The sequence below is a fragment of the Spodoptera frugiperda genome, chromosome 23 (assembly GCF_023101765.2).
Source record: "Spodoptera frugiperda isolate SF20-4 chromosome 23, AGI-APGP_CSIRO_Sfru_2.0, whole genome shotgun sequence".
NCBI lineage: Eukaryota > Metazoa > Arthropoda > Insecta > Lepidoptera > Noctuidae > Spodoptera > Spodoptera frugiperda.
The window spans coordinates 1,430,386-1,447,883 of record NC_064234.1 but is presented as its reverse complement, the minus strand read 5'-3'; the positions used below and the strand labels follow the sequence as shown (position 1 = coordinate 1,447,883).

General features: G+C 36.9%; 1 protein-coding gene across 5 annotated transcripts in view; it reads right to left on the bottom strand.

Moving 5' to 3' along the window:
* LOC118266806 (E3 ubiquitin-protein ligase HECW2) overlaps positions 1 to 17,498 on the bottom strand; it is a 100,963-nt gene that overhangs the window by 13,498 nt on the left and 69,967 nt on the right. The window contains exon 1 of one of the 5 annotated variants that reach the window (XM_035580387.2): positions 11,468 to 11,940. The exons of the other annotated variants lie outside the window; for them this stretch is intronic. Coding sequence (XP_035436280.1) covers positions 11,468 to 11,508 — 41 coding nt within the window. The 5' untranslated portion in view covers positions 11,509 to 11,940. Of the gene's footprint in view, positions 1 to 11,467; positions 11,941 to 17,498 lie in introns of those variants that run through there. 5 annotated transcript variants of the gene reach the window in all.

Sequence of the window (17,498 nt, the reverse complement as noted above, 5' to 3'; positions counted from 1 at the left end):
ACTGAGATAAATAACATAAACTTATTAATTTAAATAACGTAGTTATTGCAAATTGCAAGCTTTATACAATTTCCTTTATTAACACATGAGGAAACAAATTATATTGTAGATTTGTATTTCTAAAACTCAATGTAGGTCGTGTTCAAGGTTCGAGGAATAATACTTAATTGCAACGTGCTTGATATTTCAATGTTTTATCGGCAGAAACGGTGTTAACGAAAGCGCATTTTCCTATTAATTAACAGATGTAATTATATTCAAATAAATAAACGCCATAACTAATTATGGTAGAGTTTATTAGGAAATAAAATTATTCAAAGTAATACCCAAATGAACGGTTTTTTATTACCTTTGCAATATTGTAGAACTATAAACTCTAGACAGCCGTATGTGTCATGTTAATAATAAATGCATACAGCAAGTTTATCGCACATGAAATCTCCACAAAGGTCGAACATAACATTTTGATGAGTACGTTTGTCCACATTTCCAACCTTGTTGCACGCAAAAAGATAAAACCATAAACACTGTACTCAAGTTAAAACCATGTCCTTTGTAATGAAACAGAAAAGCGAATTTGTATCCTATTTGTATAATCACTTCCAGTTTCGTGGTTTCAATTAAAAGTAGGCTCCACATGTGAAAGTGATACCTTAGTTATTTACCAGAGCGTGGACTATTAAACGTGTAATAATAAAGGCGAGCGGTGTGAAACCGAGGCTCATCCATAACGCGGCCAGCACCTGACGCTAATGTGGGAGGCTATGGACACGACTGTCTTCTAAAACAATTTACAAAAACATCCATTATTAAAAACTTCATCAAACAAACGAGATAACAGCATCTACAGACCATCTCCACAGCCGTACTGCCGCAGTGGTCGGCCGAACTGGCCGCGCGGAGCAATGAACCGTGATAGATCATGACCAAAAAGACGAGAGCAAGGCCGGCCCACATAAGACAGAGACAAAACGGCCGGCTCTAGGCCCGTAATACCCGTAATCGATTTAGGAGAGCGGGAGATTTAGAACCGCAACGCCCCCCGCTCGTGATCGAGATTCGGTAATTAGTATAATAATTTCATTTGGGCCCCGAGAGTTATACGTGAAGACACGCCGTGCGCACGCACACCTCCCAGCGCCTGCCTAGATCATTAGATAAAGCTATGTGTGCTTAGAACTGTAATCGATATTTTTATTGTTAGGCTGGGCGCCAAACAAAATTGGTAGACATAACAATTCTGGACAATATTTGATGTAATTTAATGTCGAAATCGAAACAACGACTTCGCCGAAACGTGGTTCGTTTAACATCACGTACAGGTCGGCCATATGAACCTATCCTATCGAGCCCTTTTACAGAGGAACCTTCGACTAATGTTTAGTTTGACCTATTAAAACGATCGTGCCAGAACCGCATTATGTCAGACACGTGCTCAATATTTTCTATTCAAGCTGGAGCATTGTTTGTCGGATCGAGTGCTGTGACAATGGCTGCAGTAATTGAGGAAACATTCGAGTACCTCCTGGCCCGTTGCTTGTGCTCTCCGTTGCAAGGCCGTCTCCCGAGCGGCCGCGACGGTGTTTTGATGGGAATGACCTAAAATTACCCACAACGATACACATAATATTATCTGTTAGATGAGTGTACGTGTAAATTGTACGGTTTGTTATAAGATCGGTGAGAAAATTGTTTCCGGCACGCTATGCGAGACCGGATTAGCATCGCATTTTTGTTAAAAGTCAACAAAGGGAATGCGGCTTAGTAGTTATCGTGATGGCAAGATGGACCAGTCATTACATGAGCATCCGGCGTCGTCGACATATATCATCGAATGCCACCAATCCCCGAAACTTAATGAGTATCGGAGGCATTCCCCCGGAGGTGGGGCGGCGCACGCGCCGCGGGCTGCGCGCGCGCCGGTCACGTACCGCGGCCGGCGGACAGGTGTGCGAGGAGTGTCTCGCTGGGGCACCGCTCATTGTATACACACAAGTGTGATAGCTGAGCAGATAACGCGGACGCTACCCGTGCTTGACGTCTCCATTCTGTGTCAGGGTTGAATCGAAGATGACGCTGCGAGATCCCATCTCGTGTCTGTAGTAGTTATTTAATTAACAGTGACCGTGTTCAGACGATGGTTGATAAGCCACGTCAAAGTCGGAGTTACGAGGGTCAGCTAAAACAGTTACTACGAGTATTGCTACGAAACTTGGCCGGTATAGCTTACAAGTAGACGACCGGCGCGCCGAGCACGTGTGTAACGTAAAAGCGTACTTTCTCTACAAGTTGCGCCTGCGCCCGTGGCCCTCGGCCGTAACTCATCGCCGAACAGCTGCCATTGATGATTCCTAAGAACACTTGCGAGTCGTTTGGAAACAATGCCTCCCGATGTTTTAAAATAACATATTGACTGTTGCAGTGTTGTCTGCAACAATAAAACTCCAGAAAGTTTGCGAAGCACATGTCGCGGCAGATGTTGCGACTTGCATGCATTTTACATTCTTGTAAGTGCAGTAACCACGCACTCGGTTCTTATTGCCATCGAAGAGGGCGATTATTTGGAACTCAAACTTTAATGGTCAATGAAATGTTTAAAATATGATACAAAGTTACACATTAGGCTCGGAGCTTGTAATTAAGGTCCCCTAAAGATAATCACCGATGATGAGCTCTCCTCGCCGCCGGCTCTCGCTGGCAACGCGTTAGAATGCCTCGCTGGGGGAAAGGAAAGCTGATTACTGGCCCCTGGTCACTTACATACCCAGTGTCATTTACTTGAAGCGTGAAGAAAATGTACTGGAGTGTTATGGAGAGATAGTGTTTGACTGGAGGCAAATGTACCCGTACCTAAGTAAAAATTATAAAATTATAAAGCTGCATTCAAACTAGAGCTTCTTTCATGCTGTACATAAATGTTATGTACATGTACAAAAATATCAAATTACTTCCGAGAATGAAGTATAACATTGACACGTCGTCGTCGATCCGAATCGATTGAGTTTATAACAATAGTTTGTTTAAATTTAAATGTTTAGTCCCAAATGAGTAGGTATATTACTAGAAGGCAAAACCGAATTATGAAATGGCCGACATTGGGGCGACCTTTGTGGAATTAAAGCAGATACGTGTCTAATAATCGTGCTAAATTACTTCCTATGATGAATGTGCACAAGAAACAAAAGTTGGTCTTTTGTGGCGCAACAAATAGGTGTTGTGGTCCTCGGTACATGTTTGGTACATAAATCATAATAATATTAAACTGAGAACGATGACATAATACCCCGTACAAACCACTCATTAAATAGAATAATGTGTAGATATTGTTAAAACAATAATAATAGGTTTATTTGTGCTATGTTTTTACCATGAATCCCAATATTTTCCCTGCGAAATTGATAACGAGAGGAAAGACGTTGTTTATCCTGGCGGACAGTAGTCGTAATAATACTGGCTGGTATATCTAATGTTCATGGTACATTAGCATTAACATAAAAAAATCAAAATACATTTATGTAGTAAATGGCGTTTAAATTACTTTAAATAATTCATCAACTCAGTGAGATTTCGTTGCGGATAAAAGGACCAAAATCAAAATGAGTTTCTCTTGTTGTTTATAAAGTAGCTTTTTGTTTTAAAGTATGCATAAACTTCACAGGCGCCTTGTGTGCAGGTAACTCAGTTTTTATTTTATTCATAAATATTTCATAGCGATCCCAGTCTCACCTACAAATTAAGTTTCCAAGAATTTTATAAATTGAAAAATTCTGAGATTATATAATAAAGATGATAGGGGATTTAGGGATGCTGCATAAAAATTAAATTTGCGTTAAATTAAGTCTTTAATGCGGGTCTTTAATACATTAATGTATAAGTTTTTGTTTTTTTCGTTCTGGAGGTGTGCCAACTTATTGTAATCGATTAGTCGAGCCCAAAAAGCTTACTAATAGCTTATTACAAAACCTGTACCTAGGCACCTATATTTTTGTACAGAATTTCAAAAAATAATGTGCTAACTCAGTACCTTTATCCTAATATGTATTATAAGAAGTGATGTGTATTATACTCAGTAAGTATATTCATCCTAATGTGTATTATAAGGAACAACATTACAGTATTAAGTATTTGTTGTTTATTTATTATTAGGGATTCAAATGGTAAACACTTACAAAGCATTAACGATTTTTTGATGACAAGTTGTCGAAAACGATTCATAATAAATCTTTTTCACTAAATATCCGTTATTTAAATGGAAGTTAAGTAGAAAATCATGGTACATTATTTGTCACTATACCAAAACTAGAACACGTTTCAATGGAAAAACGTATCATTGCATTGAAATGTGTTTATCATAAAGTTGAAAATTGTATGGCAAAATAGAGCCAATTTGAAGGATTTATTACGTTGCTATAGCAACTGGTGGACAACAGACAATAATGATATAAACAATAATTTTATCCCTATTTGCTTTGTAAATTATACAGCATTTTAGTTTGGGAATACCCATGATAATTAGTTTACAATTAAGTACACCAGTCCCTATCCTTAAAGTAATATTAATATAAGTTGCTATTTACTGCTTTGTTAAAGTTGCAAAGAGTCTTCTTTCAAGCTATTTTACCAAAATTATTAAGAACCAACTGACGGATATTTTACTTCTGAAATTAGTCAAAAAATGTGTTGATTTAGCGAGCTTAATTAGATATTGTGAAAACAGACCCTAAGTACGAAGTCATTGTTCGAGTTTAGAGAAACAAGTGCCAATGTAGGTTACGTTATTTTAGCGAAAAAAACATATTCCTCGATAATTTAATTCTAACAATATTCCATTAGTCCCATATAGGATAATAAAACAATAAATATTAAATTGTGAACTCATTGTAGGTATGATCATCCAATTAAAGTTGACTCTTCGTTACATAATCTAACTGTTTTGGTTTAAAAAAACATATTCCTCGATAATTTAATTCTAACAATATTCCATTAGTCCCATATAGGATAATAAAACAATAAATATTAAATTGTGAACTCATTGTAGGTATGATCATCCAATTAAAGTTGACTCTTCGTTACATAATCTAACTGTTTTGAGTTTATTTATCTGCACCACCACGTGTACAAAAAATGTGTGTTGTGTAGCAACACCTGTCGCAACCGAGGGCTGGGCTCGCTGTCATTGCAGAGGTAAGTCCCCTGTTTGAGAAGTGGCTAGAGAGGCGCCATGGCGTCCTCACCTACCGCCTGACGCAGGTGCTTACCGGACACAGGAATTTCGGTAGGATCTTGTTTTTGATTGGGCGGGAGGAAACGCCCGGGTGTCATCACTGCGAAGACCGCCCGGAGGACACGGTGGAACATATAACATAACACATACAACATCAGAAACAGGAACCTACCGAAACTAACCTGTTTGTACAACACACATTGTTTGTAAACGGTTTTTTTATTAATATCTCTGTTCCGACGCATTTTACGAAAAAATATTTATCTACAAAATTAAACTAGAAAAAATTTCCTACAATTTATGTATTGATAACTTTTTCATAAAATCAATAGTTTTTGGCGTACGAGCGCCGCAAAGTATTATTCATCTGCACCACCACGTGTACAAACAATGTGTTTTTTTTAAATGTATCAATTCTTAAAAACTAGTTATGATATCTCGTTCAAACCAATTTTCTTTGAAAGTTTCCATTAAAATCTACAGCATATATTTTTTTTAGTTTTCTTACTCACTTATTTTAAAAGTTAGAGGGCAGGACACATTCGATAGACCTCATTTTTCCACTTTGGAAGTGTCTATCTTTCAAACAATTGATTTTGACGAAAAATGGTTTTAGGAACCATGACGTATTTTTAATGGCCTATCCATAGAAAACCATCACGGATAGGTTAGACTAAAAAAAAATTTTGAAGAGGTGCAGTGACCGCGCGCTCTCCCCCTCTATCTCGGAAACGGTGCACCGTATAAAAAAAAAGTTTGGACAAAAGTTGTAGAGAATTTTGTATTCTACAATATTGGTATTGAATACAAATACCAAAAACCCATAGGAAAAGAGATATTTCGAAAAAACCGCAAAAACATTATTTTTGGGACCTTTGACCCTGAATTTTAAGGGTTGCTTACACCCTACCATATGTAGGTTTTGAGACAAGTTTCAGGCAGTCAATATACAAGTATATACAAAATTACAGCTGGGTATCTCAAATTCCGAGGTGAAATCCTAATTTGACTGGACTAATAATACTTTGCGGCGCTCGTACGCCAAAAACTATTGATTTTATGAAAAAGTTATCAATACATAAATTGTAGGAAATTTTTTCTAGTTTAATTTTGTAGATAAATATTTTTTCGTAAAATGCGTCGGAACGGAGATATTAATAAAAAACCGTTTTTAGGCGCCATTTTTTCAATATGGCGGCGCGAGCGGCAGGTGTACGAGGTGGCAAAGTTGAAATTCGAAAAGAGCATACCCAAATCTATAAATTCACCAATTTTCAAAACTCCCGGAAAACATTCCAGGTAACCCCCTTTTTATCTACCAAATGACTGGACTATTAATTGGTTTTATTAATGTACTTTATATGCAAGTGGGACTTGGCGGAAGTGGACACAATGGGGGTTTTAGTAATAGGGGGAAACAATGGCTGACATGGGACTTTGTTAAACTCTGACCTCTCAATTACATGTTACCAACACTGCTCAATTATTGCAGCGTATTATACAGACAACACGTTAATGGATGACTGTCATTCTATCCAAATGCAACTGTAAAATTACACGCAGATTAATCACCATCCCCATTATTCACAGTTCAGACTAAAACTATTTTATTCAACTTTCGCAACATTTTACTTTCTGTACATGACTTTCGCAAAAAAAGAAACAATTATGAGAAACAAAAACTAAACTAGAGCACACATATCTTTGTTAGAGATTTACTTAATGATTCTTGAAACTGTTAAATGCCACACCGAACGTGTATACGAATCGAAGGACCGACTTTTGGATAATGACGTAACACGTGTTTTAGGACCCTATTTCTTATTACAAAGACCAGTGTGTTTACAAGTGTTGACATAAAAGACGAACGGAGCGATCTATAAACGAAATGTGGGTAACTCGTGCAATGACTAATGCTTAATGACAGGAAACGCAAGGACAATGACCGATTGGCAGGAACACTCCCGCGCATCGACTCAACAACGCAGCCTTTGCTTTGTTTCTTTATTTTCTAAACTAAGTAAGTGTACACTTCAATAATCTGATTGTTAATATTTGTTGTATGAAGCTGATAGTGATAGTCTGTAAATGAAAATTAAATATTTTGCGGGAAATGTTTCATGAAAATAGGTTAGTCTGTTGTGATGAATCACGATAGGATTTATATATTTAGATGTATGCTTTATATGTGTGTGTATGTAATCATCTTCCTCGAACGCTATCTTCCATTTTAATAAAGTTCAAGGTGTTGTGAAAACGTTTAAAAAAGTGATATGACGAGTCTATTGTAGACTTGTAGGCTGTCAGCAATCCAGTCCTTGGGCATGTGAGTGGCTACACCAGTTAGACTCGTCCCACAATGCCACTCCAGCCGACTGCCCCTAGTGTCCAACTGAGCCCTATTGTCACGCACTTTGCGTTTGCGCAGAAAAAACAACGCCTTGGTAACAGTAGACGATTCAATTTTGTTGTGTAAACTAAAAAAAGAGAATGATATTGACATAGTGGTTTTTCCTCTGTAAATTGAAAGTAAAGTGGGATATAGAATTACTAACTGTCTGATACAATACTTTAAGTAGTTTTGGTCTTCCATCACAACAAAATCGAGACACCCTGGATGCTTTTAATCCGTTTTTAAATAGTAAATGGACATTAACAATTTTATTTATGGACCATATTAAAAGAGGTACCGGAAAGAATATGAAAATAGTGTTATAAAAACAATGAGCATAAGAAACTATGATTCTCCACACACGTTATAATCTATAGCGCGGTGTTTGTCCAAACGCGAGAACCGAAGCTAATGTGGTCAAAATGCTTTATACACCAAACTGATTTGCCGCTACTAACGATTCTATTTGTAGAGGCATTAGGTACAAAGTTGCATCGCCCATGAGGTCAGATGAATGTGTTTATCTGTATCACATCGGGTCCATCTAAGAGAATGATAGTTCCCATATCGAGTGGATTACGACCGAAACCATTACGCTTTACGACGATTTGATTGGTATCCCGCAACAAACGATATAGGAGCACGCCAGCGCCGTATAAAGTATAGTAACGACACGTAAAAAGCCCACAATTTACGACATCTCGTAAAACTTGTGTCCTATTGTTAATTTAAAAGCGATGAACGGCGATATCTCACATTAACAACGTTTGTTTTAGCCATCGATAACGACGGACGGGTAATTATTTTACGATTTGTTAGTTTTACGAAATATTGCTTGATATGTCTTATCGATTTCTTACAATGCGAGGTGTTTACTGATCTGATCCATTTTAGCGATAACGACTAACTAAATACCAAGCCTGACAGACATGTAGTTAAATTAATTTAATCATAATCCTATCTATTTTGGCCTCCGATATTGCATCAATTATAAAGAATAAAAGATTATCAGGTAGACAAAAATAATATAGTAATGATGTTACAAAAGAGTACAACTCATTTATAATAGAGCTGATAACAAAATTAGACGAACAAAAGCAAACAAGGACAATGCTGGAATGAATAAGTAATGTGCACCACGATACAAATAGTAACCAATATGATGGCTTACTGAAATACCTGATGACGTCAACGTTACAAAGCTATATCCAGATATTTGTTATCACAGATGAGTATCACGCAACGGCATTTCCTGGAGTCGAGTTTATGTTGAGTTTGGCACAAGACACAAATTCAAGAAATTCGCAAATTTGATAAATGGTTTCCTGAATTGGCTGCAAAAGCTTTCAATCCTAAAAATGTTTTCCCATCTTTCGAGTAACTACATCAAAGGAGACAAAACGATTCGGATATCTTGAAACTAAAAAACGGTTATCCGATGCCAAACGACCTATTGAGCATTTGAGAGGGTTTCTTTGACAATTACCGCGATTCCAGAAATTTTGGAGGCACAAAGAAGATCTTACAATTGAGAACCTTTCTAGAGCATCTTGACAAAGAAGCAGATTATATTGCAAACATCTTTGTGTTGTGTTTACTGGGGATGTTTAATGCGAATCTCCGACACTTGTTGATGCGTACGCCTAACTATGTTTGGCTTACGGATTATTTACGACGTAAATCTTAAACCCTTCTTTTTCGGAAGATCTTTAATGTTTCCGTTTCCTACATCTTTTAGAAATACTTTTTATAACATGTCACACGGCTCTCGTAAAGTTATTAGTGTATAAAGTGAGATAAAAATATTTGCTTATCACTATCACCCAAGCTTAAGAAATAGCCTGTTATTTATTATGTACATTTAAGTTAGGAGGTAATTTTCGCCGTAACATTTATGGTAGACTTTAAACAGTCGCCATTAACTTCATTATCTCTATTCAAGTGTCCGTTAAGCGATCAATGATCATTACTCAGGTTTATTTATCTTATATTTGGTGCCATAAAAAGGACATAGACTAAATCTCCAAATTACGTATTCTCACGACCATTAAATTCAGAACAGGATATATATTTCTGGAGACGTAGAGAAAGGAAGCCATGTGTCATAGAATTACATAAACAGAACAAAGTTAAAACTGTTTGAAGGAATTACTGTCCTTGATTTTGTAGATAGTTTTTGGCACGGTAAGAGACCGAAGAGAGACAAAATTGCTGATAGGTACTAAGGCCGGAAACAAGTCAACTTATGGTAATATCCGGCCGAGCCAAATAAAGCGAAACCTATCGAATTTATATTTAGTTGCGCATTGTTACAACAAATTACTGTTCGCCAAGCTTTAGTGAGCTTTTAAACACAACTGCTTTTTAGCTCTTACAGACTTTGTTGCAGATTTTAATTAGTTATCAAGAAAATGAATATAGATCAATCTCAAGCATTAAGGTCGATCGAGATTATTACGGGCGGACGTTGCCACATTTACGGAACTTTGCCCTATTAATTTTAGATAGGGTCCGATAGCAGCAGCCGGGCACCGGTGTTGGCCAATGCCTTGTGACGTCATAATAATTGGCAATCCCGCAAAATTACACGGTGCACAAGTCAGCACAACTTATTCGAGTCCACGATCGGAATCGTGAGTTGTAACGACGCATTGTGATCGATGTCTACGCCAGTTACTGTACCGTGATATAAATTGTAAAATGCTCTGTGGTCTCCCTTGTTACGGGAAAATAGGTCGTCCGGAAACGCGATTGACCTCCACATTATTTATCCCCGAGTTCAAAGGGCTGGGAGACTGTCAACAGTTTTACAACTCAAAGCAAAGCTTTAGTTGTTCTGTTTAGAACTGCATTTTAGTTACGTTTTGTAAATGAACATCATAAAAAAATCTTGGTTTATTACAATTTTTAACCCGATAATAAAAAGATTTTAAGAGTAATCAATAAATCTGTATTCAACTCGCACTGTTTTATTGCAAATACCTTCACCTAAATAGTCTCAAGTAAGAAAAGTTTCACTTGAAACAATAAGATTATTACATAAACTAGAAGAATACATAAGTTTTAATACCCATGCGTGCTAATCGCTGTGGCGTTTTACACATTCATCATTCTACTAAATTGCCCAAACTATATTTATAGGTCATCTGAAATTGCACACAATGTACCATATTTATACTTCTTTAAGCCCATCTATCCGCTTAAAAAGGCTACGTGCGACATTAAGGACCAATTTTATACCTACACAATCGTTATTGTAAATGATAATGACTGTTTGAAAATTCATTACTTGTTGACTCAATGAGACCTTATAGGAACTAGAAAAACGCACTACGAATACAAATTGTTTAATTTTTATTTACGCAGTTCTAATATAAAATCTTGAGGGGAAAGTCCAGAGTGAATCTGTGAGAATACTAGTTCACAATTCAACAATGATGAATGGTACGCGAGTGGATGTCAGCATAGATACGTGGCGTAATTTTTGCATAACCCACTGGAGGTTTTTACTTCGTGAGATAACAGAAAACAAGAGTTTGATATGAATGAACACATTAATAAAAACGTTCAGTTTGTTACGCATGCAGCTGAAAGCGCACGCATCTTTATGATGCGACGAACGTGCGAATAGGAACACTTGCGCAAGCGCACACTGCTTCGTCGTCTCTCCGCCTCACTGTCGAGTTATGGGCTTTTATTGCCACTATTTATTTACTCTAGTTGCGTCTATGATAAATCGTCATGATAAACCAACTTTTCAGAACTCACTTTCTCTATTTGAACGTGTAAAATGGTAATGAGAGAAAAGTTTTGGAAATTATTACTTCGCCAAGATGATTTTGATTACTTACAGGCTGAAGACAACGCCAAAGGTTTTCGAGATGACTCCCATGGTCTTCTTCCAACCCTTAATGAATTGGCGGCGGCGCGCCCCCCGGGGCGGCACCGCGCGCGCCCCGAGCTCCGTATAAGAATTAATTTTGTCGGCCTTCGGAGACCGTAAGGAAACTCCTCATCACTGGCTCAGTCACTTCACTGATCAACTTTGGTAACGCACTGTCATGAACTTCTTAACTCATCTCAAGAAACAATATATCCAACTGTTACAAGGGTCCCACCCTCGGCTGTCGACATACGGCTTGCCTCATTACAATACAATCCACTCCTGACGACTTATTTCGATTGTCCAATTTGAATATCAAATCGGTGCACTGTCACGGAAGGTTCGATTCACGTCGCACTCCAGGTGAAGAGTGTTCGGACGGTGCGTGCGCTCGGCGTGCTCGCGCGGACTACACTGCCGTTACGATACAATCACAGTGTCGTAGAGCCGGGGACGCTCTATGCCCGCTACGGGGTTGTTGTTTAACTTCGTAAGCTCGCCTGACTCACGAGACACGCCGCTATTGCGTTTTTTGACGGCATTATATCAATGGCCGACATAACACGACATTTGATGCAGTTTTCGTTTAAATTTAGCGAAAATCTTAACGCGGAAGACACCTTGGGGCACTTTGTCGGATCTTGCACGCGACAATTACGCACGATACAAAAACAGTGCTCGCTTTCATGTAACTCATTGAACGCCTAGAGGTGTTTGTTGCGTGAATGTCTTACCCTAAGACATCAGAATGCTGGGTACAGCTCGACAAGAGCAAAGTGACGTAATTGTTTAGTGAATTGTAGAGTAATCGCCTACGCATATATGAAATCTGCAAGGATGTTGGAGTGCAATCTTTCGTGCACTTTGTTGATGTCAGAGTGAGCTCAGAATCCTGACTCATTGCGGGCCTGGTACCATAAAACCTTATTTAATGCACAACCTATACCTATATACAACTTAATTCAAATGTTATTGTTATTCATCGATGAAGTAAAAAGTAAACCTATCCATAACGTCTTAAATTTTGTAACTTGTTGAAAACAATACAGAAGCAAATAATATGGAATAAGGTAATTGTAATTTACAGCGAGTATGTACTAAAATAACTACAGCTATTCGAACATTTGAGGATAATGGCAAAATGAATTTATTTGTGGTAAAATAATGTGTATTTCAATCCTTTGCCTACTCGTTTCTAGCTGGTTATAACTAGAACAGCGCGTACCCTGGCATTAAGTCATTCCTTTACATCCTTGGTTCTGAACCAATGCGCGCAAACAAGTGTCCATCAGCACGCAACTCCACTTACGATCTCAAGCTCAACCGGTAACATTATTACAGTATTTATAAACTATTTATAAACACAATCCCGACTTGAGACGCGTTCAGGACCGATGATGGAGGAACGCATTGACAATTTATTGAATTGCATATCGTCAGACATTAATAACTTCACTGGCATGTTGAAAGCTTTCAATAATTTATCGAAGTAACTTCTACTTCTTAATGTCAGAACAAATTAAAAACTCAAGTTATATGAAACGTTTCTAAATCTGGGATCAGATAAAGAGAAAAAAAATGTATGTATCTGATTTACATGTAGCGGGAGAGGTTTAACTAATTCAGTAAGTGCGTCAATAGTAACCCGCGTTAGTCACCACACGTGTGTAACATATCGCTGACCTAAATCTGCGACACTGCTCATCCCATTCTTTTCATTGCACCCGTATGCCACGACCTCTTTTGTAAGGAATATTTTAAAAAGATTTCTATCTGAAGGGGAACGTGAACGGAAAAGTTAACTTGTCGTACTTACCTTAATATCGACCAAATACTATTGAAAAGGACCATAATTAATAATTAATAACGCTTCATTAGGCGGATCGAAGGACCAACTTTGTAAGAACAGCAGTTGTACTTTGACCTGCTTCCGTGGCATGAAAGCTTCGTTTCAATAGCAATCAATTGTAGTCTTTTTCATTTCCCGATGGGCTTTGTTAATGGAATAAAAAGTTTCTAAACATTTCCCTGACACACTTATTATGTGTGTTGTCCTCCATCGGCGTCCTCGAGGTTCTGATGGGTCATACGATAGCTCGTGACGTCAGTACTCCCACAAGGGGGTTCGTAATGTAGTTTATCTTCCATCAATACTAATACGCCCTTGTCGCACCAATAATAGAGACCCTAGGACTCACGTTGTATTTATAGAATGCTTTTATTTCGATGATAGCTAGTTAGTAGCCATTTTATGGAACTCGTAAACATCGGTTTTTTATGATAACCTACTTTCAGAAAACGGTGTAGGTAGGATATGTTCTAAATATTGTTAACAATATTTTTGACGAGTGCCCATCTCGACTACGTATGTTATTGCCCCAAATATTTGTGTAAATAAAAATGGTTGTGTTAGTGTGTTTCGCATGTTTACTTTCGATTTTGCAAGAAGTACGCACGTACTATGGATGCTTTTGATCATAATAAATATTATAGCTTTTTGGTTTGCAAATACTACTTTGATAAATGTATATTGTTTACTTTGGTTTTTGACGATTAAATTACTCGCGGCCTTACATCCATAATAACATACACCGTGTTTATGTCTGTCAAATTAAATTAAATTAGCAAAATAATGGAGCATTGAATTGCGTGCGCAAAATAACAACCGACCTCGCGATTTTAAAATTGTATTTATGTTATGATTTATTTACCAAGACAAATGTCCTATGATGAAGAAAATATAAAACAAAAATGATACATTTAACTTCCATTACGTATGTACAGTTTGCGTATATTAAAACAAATTCCCCTGAACTTCGGACTGTCTAATATACAACTCACTTATTCTGTCACTATACTGAGCCATAGGTATTTTCTTCACAGAATTCCATTCTACACAGATGAATGAAAGCAAACAAATGACGTTCAGGACTACGAATTGTATCTTCCCTATGTACGAGTATAATGTAAGGTAAAGAAGTAATTATTGTACCTTGACGTCATCAAAACGTATTTTTTTCCTTCTTTCTCCAAACAACTTTGACGTCAGCAGTGAATCTTAATAAAATAGAACTGTTATTGGCATTTTAGACCTCACTTTAATATTTGTACCTTTTGGGGAATAAATAGTGATGTCACTTTCATTATATTGAACTATTATCTTTTAGACAAAAGCCAAAACGGGTTATAGGAAACTTCTTCATATCACAGACTGATCCCTGATATAATCTGATATATCGTAGATATATTGTAACAAATATAGACAAACTACAAAAAAACCTCACATTTCTCATTCAATCAAGTCACAAAACACGTAAAGGGTTATTATACCTTACGCATATGTACTGAACGAACTTAGATGCTAGACTGATTGGTCATCGATGCTACATTAGTCACTAATAATTGTGTAATTGCACCTCTATAGGTATAATAAATACGTTTCTTTACGTTAATTCCTTTCTACGTCATAGAAGTGTGCAATATTTCAAATATTGTTGTAATTAGACTTGCACAAGCCCCTTTTCCATTGATAAAATAAGAAATTGTGTTTATGCTTTTATGCTGGGTGTTAATGACTAATTATGGCCTGACTCTGGGGCCCTCCTGGGAGTGCTAAATAAATCTTCTGATAAAGCCATTCGCGGGAGAGGGCATCATGTGAAACATATGTAAGTTTTATTAAATTAGAATTATACAGATAAAGAAAGATAAAAGATTTTCATATAAAGATATACCTAATGTGAACTTTTTATACGTATATTAATTACGGACAGTTATCACGTTATATGCAACACGATATATCATGTCATGTGAGTTTTATATACTGAGAGCAATTTCAAGAACAATGTAAGTACCTAAGTTAATTAATTATTTAAATTAATTATTGTTCTGAAAATAGTGTTATTTTTATTTAGGTAATGACGTACGTATTTGAGAAATTCTTATATGTTTAATTGTTTCATTTTTCATAGGTCTGTTATGATACATTGTGTTTGGTAGAGAAGGAACTAAAAATTCGAGAATAGGTATACTTGGTCGACCCAAATTATCTATGAGTTACACGAGTATTTAATTTTAAAGGTAGTTTTTATTCAAATCGCGCTATCAATTAGAAAATACTATCTGAATTATTTTTAGCGTTCCAATTATATAGGACGATGAACTCGATTTTCTTTCGATTTATTAAATGTTTTTGAAAAACTCCGAATAATTCGTTACATATTACATATTTCAAGAAATTTTGGCATTACACTTAATCTACTACACTAAGCATTTTTTTTTTTTACCAAAACTGGACTTTGTTTTAAAAGCGAGGATACGTGATTTTCTAATTTAGTGTTTTATGGATTCTAATGAAGGAAATCTCAGCCTCATTCTAAGAACCAGATCAAGTCAGGCCTCGCAAAATCGCCATTACATCTTAATTTTACCTTGATTCCGATACCAAAGTCCACCTGACCACAATAATTGTGTAAATTCCAGACAAATGCCAAGTTATTACAGCATAAGTGTTTGTAATATGCTCGTGTGTAAGAAATTGTTATAATGATCCCTTCAATTATTTACGTAACCAGCCGGAAGTGTGTAATATGTATCTTATGTCTCTTCAAATGACCTTTTTGTTACAAAGAATTGTTCAGTTTGTGTCAATTTACAGATATTATTCAGAAGTAGTAACTCATTTATTATGTTGTAAAGTATTAACCTATTAACTGAAGTCGTTGTACAGTTCGCACAGACGTCCGCGTTGCGAAATTGTTTTACTAGCTTTGGAGCATTTCCTAATTTCTAGTAACTAATATTAATAACTATAATAGAAACTTTGGTCATTGTGGGGAATAATATTCTGCTACCAAATGTTCTGATCAATATTTCCTTTATGTCTAGGGAACAAAGGACCAATTTAAATAAATTTGGTCCTTCGGGCCGGACGGCAAATTTCTTTCAAACTATCGATTGACTTGGCGTCCGGGTGTGCGTAACAATCATCTCATGTATCCCTGTCAGGTCAGAGATGTGAATGGACCATCGCGCACGAGGAATGGCATAACTGGCCGGTTGGCTCCTGTGCGTGCGCCCAACACACTGTCATGTTCTAAGCTGTCAAACATCGTGTGGTATCCTACAATGTATGTATACTAACTGATAGCTCTGTTGGATATAAAAAAAATAAAAATCAAAGCAATCAAGTTCAATAAGTTATCGCTAGCCGAAAATTAAGTGAATTTTCTTCTTATTCTTTTTCAATTTCTTCTGCAGAGAAGACCAAAACTATTTGATATTAAAACTTTGCAATTTTGTAGTCAAAGTATTTTAAGCATACGAATAGTATTTCAGTATTTTGTAAGATAAAATCTGATATTTATTCAAGTTCAACGCTTAGTTGAACAGTAGAATTGGTCCTGAGGGACGCGTGCCCGACTCTACGTGATATGGAAGGCAAACTGTAGTTGTGTAACACGATATTTAAGAAAGCCTTCGCTTCCAATCATTATTAAGGACGTGAATGTGTTTATTCGAAATAAGATATCAGTTTTCTAGTACACCATGGACCAACTACTAGACAAGCTGGATTCACCATGGTGATTTTTCGAGCACAATCGTAAAAGCAATAGGCTACCCCAAAAGGCTTGTATAATAGTTATAGCAGTCATAACTTGTAATTGTAACGTTACTTCCAACTTCACAGGGTTGAAACCGAAACTCTTTCTATTGAGATCTATTGAGCAGGTTTTTAGAATTATTTCCGTTATTACCACCTTTCACAGCAATGTTTTCAGTATTGTCGTAAAATGGGCGCCGTTCATTACAATATGTAAGTACCTACTTTTACTTTCACCGCTGCTGTGACAAAGAGACAAGGGCGCGGGGCTCTATTCAAACGCTCAATGTAACGTTACATTGTTTGTCATCTAATTACTACGCCATTAGCTTGCCGAGAAAAGGATTTTTGTTACATTTGTTATTGTTAGTGACACGCGTCCTTCCAAAGCTCCGCT